The sequence below is a fragment of the Myotis myotis genome, unplaced genomic scaffold (genome assembly GCF_014108235.1).
Source record: "Myotis myotis isolate mMyoMyo1 unplaced genomic scaffold, mMyoMyo1.p scaffold_m19_p_13, whole genome shotgun sequence".
In the NCBI taxonomy this organism is placed as follows: Eukaryota; Metazoa; Chordata; class Mammalia; order Chiroptera; family Vespertilionidae; genus Myotis; species Myotis myotis.
In genome coordinates this window covers 31,795,531-31,807,306 of record NW_023416317.1, presented here as the reverse complement: position 1 = coordinate 31,807,306, position 11,776 = coordinate 31,795,531, and the positions used below count along the sequence as shown (strand labels likewise).

Sequence of the window (11,776 nt, the reverse complement as noted above, 5' to 3'; positions counted from 1 at the left end):
TATGTCAGAAGCAAAAGCTATTCTGTAAAGAAAATCTTAAATTGTTAAAAAGCAGAGAAAATCTTGCATTTGTCCATTCAGGAAATAGTTTTACCTTTTGGTTCTTGCACAATGAGATGTGTACATTCATTCATTTTCAATTGTCCCATGTATTGGCCTCCATGCTTAACTGTGAGTTGCTGAACTGACTTCCTTTCTAAGCCACACAAGCCAGTCACACAGATTATGCAACCAAGAAAAATAGGACACTTGAAGTCTTCCATGTTTATATCAGTATATCTAGTTATTGTACTGGGGAAAACAAATGATAAAACGGAGAAAAATGAACATATTAAATATACCCGATAGTTTAAATTTTACCAGAAAAGAACAATATCACTAATGCTTTCCTCATTTTTAAAGATTTTTATTAAATCTTAAGGGGAGCCCTAACCAGTTTGGCTCAGTGGATAGAGCCTCGACCTGCGGACTGAAAGGTTCCAGGTTCGATTCCGGTCAAGGGCATGTACCTTGGTTGTGGGCACATCCCCAGTAGGGGGTGTGCAGGAGGCAGCTGATCGATGTTTCTAACTCTCTATCCCTCTCCCTTCCTCTCTGTAAAAAATCAATAAAATATATTAAAAAAAGAAGAAAAAAATAAATCTTAAGGGGAACTCACAGGCACTCAGAATTATACTAATTGCTAATCTAAGTTTGGCACTATATCTCTAATATAAAGTAATGTTTCAGACAGTCTCTCAAAATTATTTTAAGGGAAAACTTTTCATTAACTCTTAAGTCCGTGCTGGTTAAAATGGTGGTTATTTTCCAAAATTCTAAGTCTGAATCTCTACTTCGGTTGCCTACTAGAAAAACAGAATCTGTATCCTTTTCTTATACAAATAATAAGCAATGATTTGGGGCAGAAACCAACAAAAATATCATTGTCTTCTGTTGCCATGCTAGGCAGATGTGCTGATGAAACAGGCTGGGAATAAGGGTGCCAACGTGGAGACATGATTAGGATGTGCGGGATGGTGTGAAAGACTGGGAAAATCCCTATTTAATTCAAACAGTGGAACCTGGACTTAGAGTTACTCTAATTTTAAAGGAAACTCAATTCTGTCCCTTGAAATAAGCTCTAAGTGCCATGAAGGCAGAGATGCTATCCTGTTTTGCTCACTACATATGCCTACAGCCTAGCTCAGGGCAGATACATAAAATGGGCTCAATTAATATTTACTGAATGATCACATCCCAGTTAATGACTTACATTTTATTTTCAACCTTACACATATCCACTTTGGGAGGGAATACAACTGCCCAAATGACTAATTTGCTCTCCATATTAACATATGGGTACAGTATTAAAGAAAGCAATAGAAAAGCTGCAGCTGCCATACTGATTTTCCCAACTATTTTACAGGTACTGCTCAAAACAATTTTATTATCAAAGCATTTCCTACCTTGTAGCTAGTTCTAACCCCATAGCCCAGTGATAGCGAACCTATGACACACGTGTCAGAGGTGACACGCGAACTCATTTTTTTGGTTGATTTTTCTTTGTTAAATGGCATTTAAATATATAAAATATCAAAAATATAAATCTTTGTTTTACTATGGTTGCAAATATCAAAAATTTTCTATATGTGACACGGTACCAGAGTTAAGTTAGGGTTTTTCAAAATGCTGACACGCCGAGCTCAAAAGGTTCGCCATCACTGCCATAGCCCATTCTACCTATCAACCTCTAACCGGGTAACAGTTTTTAGAATCTGCTCTTTTGTTTTCATTGGAGAAAAGAATAATGACCCAATTTTTGTCACGGAATGATAAATCCAAAGATACAATAAAACCTCCCCTATGAAAACTCACAAGCTAGAATGACTGAAAGTATCATTTTCAAATCTAGAAAATATCAAAATGTCTTTCTTACTTCTCTTGTGACTTCTCCCAAAGTGTGTTAACCCAAGAAGGAAGCAAAATTGGTTTCTTTAGATTTGCAGCAACTAAGTATTTTTTGCTACCAACTTCTCCGGCAATAAGGTGAGTTACTGATACATTAAGGTCTCTGTATACACGTCCACCCATCATTTGTACATATTTATGAACTTCTTCCTGTAGTCCCAAGAGAAAATATATTAATACTAAAGCAAATTTATTTTTTATACAATATCCCATATATATATTGTTAGCTTGAATACACAAGTGTTTCTCACCAATATAAAATTAAATAATTAACCACTTAATTAATATATTTGGAAGGTAAATATAAATTATAAATAAAATTTTTTACATTTCTATTTATTGATTTTAGATAAAGAGGGAGGAAGGGAAAAAGAATGCAAGAGCAAGAAACATCATTGTTATTCCACTTATTTATGCATTCACTGGTTGCTTCTCGTGTGTGTCAACTGGATATCAAACCCACAACCTTGGTGTATTGCGATGACACTCCAACTAAGTGAGTCCCAGGCCAGGGCATAGATTTTAAAATAATTACCTTTATACATTATTTTCCTATGTTTATCTCTTTGAACTCCATGAAGTTATTAAACTATGTTGTTGGGGTTTTTAAAGTATGTTTTTATTGATTTTTAGAGAGAGAGAAAGGAAGGGAGTGGGATAGAGAAAGAAAAACCTCGATGTGAGAAACATTGGTCAGCTGCCTCCCGTACACACCTCGACTGTGGACGGAACCCACAACCTGGACACGTGCCCTAACTGGGAATCCAACCGGTTCCCTTTCTGGTGCATGGGACGACACTTAGCCAACTGAGCCACACTGGCTAAGGCACTATATTGCTTCTATAATAAACAATATATTTTAATTTACCATACATATTTTAAAATGTGTAAATACATATATAACATATCTATTACATACCTCTCTCAGAATCCCCCTCTTTTTTAGGATTTCCCATCTACAGTGGAAAAATGTAATTCAAAAGCAAACTCATTGACTATATAGGGGAAAAAGTGAGTTTCCTTAAAAATTTTTTTTTTGCTTAGCCCTGGCCAGTTTGGTCCAGTGGATAGAGCATGGGCCTATGGACTGAAAGGTCACAGGTTCGATTCCGGTCAAGGGCATATGCCCAGGTTGTAGGCTCGATTCCTAGTGGAGGGCGTGCAGGAGGTAGCCAGTTGATGATTCTCTCTCAACACTGATGTTTCTCTATCTCTCTTCCCTTCCTCTCTGTAATAAATAAAAACGTATTTAAAATGTATCTTCTCGCCCTAGCTGGTTTGGCTTAGTGGATAGAGCATCGGCCTGTGGACTGAAGGGTCCCGGGTTCGATTCCAGTCAAGGGCACGTGCCTAGGTTGTGGGTTCGATCCCAGTGGGGAGCGTGCAGGAGGCAGCCAATCTATGATTCTCTCTCATCACTGATGTTTCTATCTTTCTTTCCCTCTCCCTTCTCTGAAATCAATAAAAATAGATTTAAAATAAATAAAATGTATCTTCTTAAAAATAAATAAAACAGATCCCACTATATTCAACTTATAAAAAAATAAAAAGATAGTCCTGGTCAGTGCGGCTCAGTAGGTTGAGCATTGTCCTGTGCACCGAAGAGTTGCAGGTTTAATTCCCGGTCAAGGAACATGCCCACGTTTTGGGTTCGGTCCCTGGTCAGGGTGCATATGGGAGGCAACCGATTGATACCTATCGGTTTCTCTCTCTCTCCCTCTCTCTAAAAATAATAATAAAAATGAAAATATAAACACCCAGTGTAAAGTCTTTCAAGTATATTCTACACAATGAAAAATTAGGTATGGAAATACAGACATATTCCTCAACACCTACCCTTTTGTCTTTTTCCAGGCTTGTACAAGATACAGTTACATCACACATAACCATATTATAAACTGGATGCTCAGCTCTTGGGACACACCGCTGGTGTTGCATACAAAATATGACTACTTGAGGACCAACAATTCTGCAGCCAAGCTATAAAAAAAGGAAAAGTTCAGTAAGTAGGGAAAGAACTTCAGTCTTATAAAATTACATTTTATATTATTTACCAATTCTTTATAGAAGTTGATGACCACCACAAAAATTTCCCCAAATTGCTTTAAGAAAAACTGAGGCCATTATATAATTTCTCAGATACAGTACTCATTAACTACACACACATAAAAGCATATCAAACAATGCAGGCTATCAAAAGAAATAAGCTCCAAGAGCCACACTCACTCAAAATTACCACTGAAATTTTAATCTCGGAAACAAACACAATCTTAACAATGGAAGGGTGTATGACTAACGGTTTTATGCTATAATTAGGAATTATCCTGATATATTTTTTAAATGAAGCATCCAGTCAATGAAGCAGTTTAAAAATACTAAGCCGCCGAAACCGGTTTGGCTCGGTGGATAGAGCGTCGGCTTGCGGACTGAAAGGTCCCAGGTTCGATTCCGGTCAAGGGCATGTACCTGGGTTGCGGGCACATCCCCAGTAGGAGATGTGCAGGAGGCAGCTGATCGATGTCCCTCTCTCATCGATGTTTCTAACTCTCTATCTCTCTCCCTTCCTCTCTGTAAAAAATCAATAAAATATATTAAAAAAAAAAAAATACTAAGCCTAAATAAACCTCATCTAAAATACCTCTTATATCACCAAAAAACACCACCACAAAACCATATAGTTCTGGGCAGTTTCTACATTTGTTTTAAATACTCTGTCTGCAACTCAAAGTCTTCCCAAGGAAAACCCACAAACACTTCTCTTAAGATACTGTAGGTTACTAAAAACAAAAATGACCTTTCATTTTCATTGATAATTGACACTAGCACATTCAAGCCAGGCTAAAAAAGCCTACAGTTGTGAAAGTCACCATAACATGACTGAAATACCTACAGAGTAAATGATTATCTTCTTGGTCAGAAGAAAATTGAGTTTTTGATGCTACTGATTCTGACAAGCAGTGTTATTCCAAAAGGAGGGTAAGACCAACAATGCTTCTGGCAAAAGTGGGCACAGACCTTCCATAAATTGTACAGATACTGCATCTGCCTACTCTTCTATGTTTTCTTCTCCTTCAAACAAGAATCACTTCTTTATAATCTGGATGGAATTACAGCCCGTTTACTTTTATTTCAATGCTTCTCTCTTGTCCAGACACCAAAAAAATAATGAGTCAGTAGACTCTAGAATCAACAGAAAGAAATGAAGATGGCTCACTGGTATATTAGCAATACTCATCACCAAAATGCTTCCTTTTAACATAACTTTTCAGTCTTTAAAAAGTACAGGTATTAAAATTCTACCTGCAAGAGCAAGTAGTCTGAAAGACAGTGAGTAACCAAGCATTACGTTGAGGTCTTTTCCTACTCTTTATTTCTCCCTGAAATGTTTTGCAATCACACCAAGTTTAAGGACAGTAGAACTCAATCACTAAAATGCTTCATTATCGCCTGGCTGGTGTGCCTCAGTTGGTTGGGCGTGCAACGAAAGGTTGCTGGTTAAATTCCCGGACAGGGCACATGCCCGAGCAGGGGGTGTGGAGGAGGCAGCCAATCGATGTTACTCTCTCTCACATCCATGTTTCTCTCTCTTCCTCTCCCTCTCCCTCTCAAAATCAATAAACTATTTTTTGAAAGGGGTGTTAGTTTAAAAAATAAAATGCTTCATTACTATAGGGTCCCCTTATACTAAGTAAAGTTAAAACCCCTGAAATACTATAAAAAATTATATATTAACAAAAGCTTATAACATAATTAGCCTTTAAAAATATTCCAGACTCCCCAAACCAAAGAATTTCTTTGTATTCATAATTTGCATAATACTTCTTGATCAATAAATAATTTGTCCACTGAAGCAAAAATAAACCAAAAACACACTACTGAAGGAACACATTATAAGTCAGCAAACCTTTTTGAGGTGATCGAAGACAACACCACTAAAAGGGTCACAGATATAAAGTGATCTATCATTCTCCTTTATCTTCAATGCCTCTTCTTCTGTAATAATCTGAAGATATTCTTCGGACTGGAACTCTTTTATTGACTGAAAGAAAAATGAAATAAGATTGCACCTGAAATTGTCCCTTGTTATTTAAGTCCTATGAACTCTATATTCAAAATCCATCTCAAGTCCAGCCTTTTTCCTGTTGGACTCTTCCATCACCTCTCACCTAGACCTCTGCAGAAGTCTCTAAAGTGTTTTCTTCTCCCTTCCTTGCCCTAAATCTCTTCTCCATACAACAGCAAGGAATCTTTTTAACAATATAAATCACATTATGTTACTCTGCTCAAAAACTTCAATGTCTTTCAAGCACACCCAGAATAAAATCCACACTTCTTAGGATGGCCTACGAGACCAAGGCGTCTAGCCCTTGCCTGTCTCCCTGTCCTCACCTTCTACCTCTCGCCGGCCTTACTTTTTCTCGAGCCACTCCAGCTTTCTTACTACCACTGGAACAAGCTAAGCATGACCTCATTTAGAGGCTTTGCTCTTGCTCCCACTGCCTGGAATATTCTCCCAGGTCTTCACCAGACTTGATGCCTCACTTCGAATGTCACGTCCTCTGAGATGCCTTTCCTGATCACGATTTCTAAAATACCCTTCCCCTCCAGTCTATGTTATGAAGACATAACACTGATATTGTGTAGACATATATAGTTGTCTCTCTCCCTTAAAGGAAAGTTTCACGATCTTGTTTGCCACCATATCCTGGCACCTGGGTAAGCACTCAAATATTTTCTGAACAAAATTTGAAGTCCTCATGTTAAATAAATACTTAGAATGATCCCTTAAGATGAGTAAGTCAGATCATGCCACTGTTCTGATTAAAACCTTCCAACGGCTTTCCATCTCACTGAAAGAAAAAGCCAAAGTCCTTACAATGGCCCCCAAGGCCCTACACGTCCTCTTAATCCTCCTCTCTGAAGCATCCCTTAATATTCTTCCTTCCATCTCTTGCTCATCATACTACAGCCACACTAATGTTGTACAGACACTCCACGCACTTTCCCAGGGGCCTGTTTTCCCTCTGCCCAAAACCTCCTTCACCAGATAGCCACGCGGCTAACTATCTCACCTCCTTCAAGCAAACTCAATATCATCTTTTCCATAAAGGATACCCCAATCACACTCCATTTAAAATTACAACCTTCCAGACCCCGTAACCTGTCTTGCTCTTTTCCCTTACCACTTAGCACACTGTAACATACGGTATAGTTTACTCATTTATCATGTCTGATTAATGTCTACTTCCTCCTGCTAGAATAGAATGTAAACTCTAAGAAAGTAGGAATCTTCTGCTCTGATCACAGATGTATCCCATGTGCTAGGGCAGTGCTGATCAGGCACACAATATTTATTTGCTGAAGGAGTAAACTTTAAGGAAAACCCTGCTACAACAGAGCTTCTTAAACTTTAATGTACACAGAAATCACACTGAGGATCTTGTTAAAAGGTAGATTCTAATTGGGAAGTCCGAGTTGGGGCCCAAGTTCTGCTTTTATAACAAACTCTCAGGCTATGCTGCTGCTGCTGGGGTCTGTGAGCAGCAAGTGTCCACCCTGCCCCCAGGTCCTCCCATATTATGCTGTACATAATGAAACACTTTTAACAACCTACCAACCAAATAATAACTGTACCCAGTACAGGGCTGACTCAAAATTTTTCAACACACAAAGGTCTATTCTGATTAGTAAACAAAAGAAAGCAACTTAATTTCCAAGAACAGCAGGTCTGTCACTTTTAAAAAAATATATTTTATTGATTTTTTACAGAGAGGAAGGGAGAGCGATAGTTAGAAACATCGATGAGTGAGAAACATCGATCAGCCGCCTCCTGCACACCCCCCACTGGGGAGGTGCTGGCAGCCAAGGTACATGCCCTTGACCAGAATCGAACCTGGGACCCTTCAGTCCGCAGGCCGATGCTCTATCCACTGAGCCAAACCGGTTAGGGCAGGTCTGTCACTTTTAACAGAAATCTCAGATTTAAAGCCCCCCCAACAAATATAATGATATACTCACATTAATGAAAAATATCTAGCAATGGGATATCTATGTTAATGGAGACTACAGTAAAACTATGTATTTATGAAAATAAAATAACTATGAGGTATAAAAGTCCAATAAATCAAAAACTCTAAAACCAAGAAAATAAAGCATCAAACAAGATGTTTTCAACTGTTCTTACCTCAAGAGCTTTAAGAAAGCATTCGGAATTGTCTGGAGACTTTAAAAACTTCACAAAAAACGGTTCTTTGTCATTTTTGGACATTTTTGAACTGTCAAAATAAGGGAACCATTAACAAGAACAAAACCACATTATGCATCACTCTATCTGCTTAAGGGACCTATTTTTTCTGCGCAGACAAGAATGCCTAACGATAGGCGTTTTGGCCTCCTCCCCCGTGAATTCATCCACTCTGTTTGTAAGAAACGCACCTGCAAGTCAGAGGACCAACTCCAGGTCCCGGAGCTGAATACCTCAAGGGCCTTCACAATCGGGGCTCTAAGTCCCTAAAGTTTAGGGCCTAAACCAATGAGCGATCCATTGCACTCAGGGTGAATCTGTCCCGCAGGTAATCCCCGGCCCTCGCCCACCCGCACCTGGGCTTTCATGTAAACGTGCAGCCGGGGAGCATGGCGCTGCCTCCCCAGGCCGGGCGTAGCTCCCCGGCCCCCGGGGAAGGCCCGGCTCCCGGCCCAGCCGCAGCCACCCCTCCCCGTCGGTTACAGGCGCCGCCAAGGCCAGAGGCGGCGGCGGGGAAGGAGCGGGGTCCCCTCTCCGCGCCTCACTCACCTCCGGGGAGCGCGGGGGTTTGGGGGCAGCGTGTGGGGGCGCGCGCAGCCAGCGGGAGAGCGGCTGGGGTCGGGCGCCAGCCCGGCCACACCCGCCGCACCCGCGGCGCCCCCTCCCCAGGCAGACGCGGGACCCGGAAATTGCCGGGCCCCGAACCGACTTTCGCGCCAACCGCGCGGACGCGCTCACCTTTTCCGGCGGAAGTGACATCACCCGCAGCTGCGGGAGGGGGTGGAGTCGTCCACAGGGTGAGAGGCAGCGGGAGAGACGGGTGTACCAGCCGGCTTTGGGGTTCAGGGGGACTTGGGCCGGGTGCCCTGGGACTTCGGGTTTGGGAGGGCGGCCCTGGCCCCGGCGGGAGTCGGCCCAGCACCCTCGGCTCAGGGGGTGGGGCCGCAGCTCCGGATGGGGCCGCTGGGCCGAAGTACCTTAGGGGAGGTCCTAAAACAAGGAAATGTAAAGCTTAAAGCCAAGGGAAAGAGCGTTTCCTCGGTAAATAGCTTTTTAAAAAAATATACTTTTATTGACTTCAGAGAGAAAGGGAGGAGAGAGAGAAACATCAATGACGAGAAAGAATGATTGATTGGCGGCCTCCTGCACGCCCCCCATTGAGGATCCAACCTGCAACCTGGGCATGTGCCCTTGACCGGAATGGAACCCAGGACCCTTCAGTCCGTAGGCCCAGCTCTATCCACTGAGGCAAACCAGCCCCTGCTGGGTAAATATTTTATACCTGCCGTGGGCCAGGCAGTGCGTGAGAACCATATATTACCACCCAAAACAACTCTACGAGGCAAACAGTGGTATTTTCATTTCACAGATGTAAAAGCTGAGGCTTAGATAAGTTAAATGATGTGTCCGAGGTCACAGTTAAGTGGTAGAGTTCAGATGTAAGCCAAGTCTTGTTATCTTTTTGCATTTCTTTTATTTTCCATCACCATTTATCCCCCCTATGCTTCCACCCCCATCCACCACCACCCCCAATCACCACTGTTGTCCGTGTCCATTTCTTTTGTTTGTTGAATCCCTCCACTACCCTCTACCACCCCCACCACCAGCCCTGACTGCCTGCTATCCATGAGTCTATCTCTATTTTGCTTGTTAGTTCAGTTTGTTCATTAAATTCCACATATGGGTGAAGTCATTATGGTACTTGTCTTTCAGTCTTGACTTGTGGATGAAAATAGGGGTTCTATGGAAAGTAACCTCACAGAGTGATCTAATCATAAATTCCTACCTGGGCAGGTATGATGGGTAGTCAAGCCCCAGGCATAGAACTTTGGTAAAAGACTTATCTTTACCTTAAGGAAGCCCTGTCCATCGTTTCTGCACATCTAACACACCTTTGAAACGGCCCCCTTCAGTCTCCTCCTCCTCCCAGTATGCCCACCCTTTCAGAGCCCGCCTTATAAAGTGTGAATCTTAACTATCCTGTAATTTGGCCTGGGCCTTGCTTTCTCCCACCTTCAGGCAATCTTCCTCACATCCAATCTCAAATGCCTAAAAGCAACTGCAAACTGTTAGTCTCTAGTCTCCAAAGCATGTATCTCAGTCTAGTGAAATCTTGCTTCCAGGTGTGTCCTGTTTGGCAATAAATTTTTACAAAAATTCTCTACAGGTTTGTACGTTCTTACATCCACAGACTCCACGGACAGGGCTCTTTTCCCTACAATTTAACAAGAATATAATCACTGCTTACCACAGCCAAGAGGGCTGGAGGGAAGAAAGATGTCTGGATGACTAGATTGCACATCAAGTGCAAAGAGGTCTTTGCCAAGATTGCTAACGGCCCTCTCCCCTCTTTCTCCCTTCAATGAGCATATCACCTTTCTCTGTAACTCCCTGAGTCTAGGGGAGATCTGGGATGGAAACTAAAGTTCAAATGGCGAAGATTGGGGGAGAGGAGGTAAAACGGGACGGCAAAATCTTGGAGTGTTCATAATGAACAAGTCTGTTCGAATGGCAGACTGCTTAGATAGTGTTTCTTATTTTAAGCTTGAGATGGACAAGCTCATGATTTTGGATTGAGTAATGTGAGAGTTTACAGGGGTGGGCAAACTTTTTGACTCGAGGGCCACAATGGGTTCTTAAACTGGACCGGAGGGCCGGAACAAAAGCATGGATGGAGTGTTTGTGTGAACTAATATAAATTCAAAGTAAACATCATTACATAAAAGGGTACGGTCTTTTTTTTTTTAGTTTTATTCATTTCAAACGGGCCAGATCCGGCCCGCGGGCCATAGCTTGCCCACGGCTGGTTTAATATCATGTTCCTTGATTGTTTTTCTTTTTAGCAACTAAAGATAGCAACGAGCAGCTTGGGCCTAAGTATGTGAATATACCCAAGCCAAGTGAGTCAGAAACAGTAACATTAGGGCTCAATGTAAAGACCTGGTGTTGTTGTGGACAGGGCGAGGAAAGCCGTAAAAATAAAGTTGTTAGAGTTTAAAAAAAACATAAAAGGATGCTACAGTTAATTGTTAGGGAACAAATCTGTCATGAAGCTGTAACAATAATGACTATTCATAGGGTACTTTACTAGTAGTGTCCATAAAGGACTCCTGCTTGCACTATTCCTGTTTACTTTTCTCAGCAATCCTCTAGTACAGTGGTTCTCAACCTTCCTAATGCCGCGACCCTTTAATACAGTTCCTCATATTGTGGTGACCCCCAACCATAAAATTATTTTCGTTGCTACTTCATAACTGTAATGTTGCTACTGTTATCAATCGTAATGTAAATATATGATATGCAGGATGTATTTTCATTGTTACAAATTGAACATAATTAAAGCATAGTGATTAATCACAAAAACAATATGTAATTACAGTGGGGCCTTGACTTACGAGTGTCCTGACTAATGAGTTTTTTGAGATACCAGCTGTCTCTCGGCCAATTTTTTGCATTGAGTTAGAGTAATTTGAGTTAACGAGCTCCTTAATGAGCTCCTTAACAAGCTCAGTCTCCGAACGAATTAAACTCGTAAGTCAAGGCCCCACTGTATGTATGTTCAATCCCCAAAGGGGTCGAGACCCA

The 11,776-nt window shown here is 41.4% G+C and overlaps 1 protein-coding gene across 2 annotated transcripts in view; it reads right to left on the bottom strand.

The window, feature by feature from the left end:
* The window catches only part of TOPBP1 (DNA topoisomerase II binding protein 1), a 49,576-nt gene extending 40,666 nt beyond the window's left edge, over nucleotides 1-8,910 (bottom strand). The window contains exons 1-6 of one of the 2 annotated variants that reach the window (XM_036332561.1): nucleotides 8,741-8,910; nucleotides 8,132-8,222; nucleotides 5,852-5,986; nucleotides 3,784-3,927; nucleotides 1,916-2,097; nucleotides 95-291 (exon numbers count right to left, since the gene is read on the bottom strand). In XM_036332561.1, the coding sequence (XP_036188454.1) occupies nucleotides 95-291; nucleotides 1,916-2,097; nucleotides 3,784-3,927; nucleotides 5,852-5,986; nucleotides 8,132-8,215 (742 nt within the window). In that variant the 5' untranslated portion in view covers nucleotides 8,216-8,222; nucleotides 8,741-8,910. The remainder of the gene's footprint in view (nucleotides 1-94; nucleotides 292-1,915; nucleotides 2,098-3,783; nucleotides 3,928-5,851; nucleotides 5,987-8,131; nucleotides 8,223-8,740) is intronic. The other variant, XM_036332560.1, reaches the window with a different exon arrangement.
* Between the last annotated feature and the right edge of the window lie 2,866 nt (nucleotides 8,911-11,776).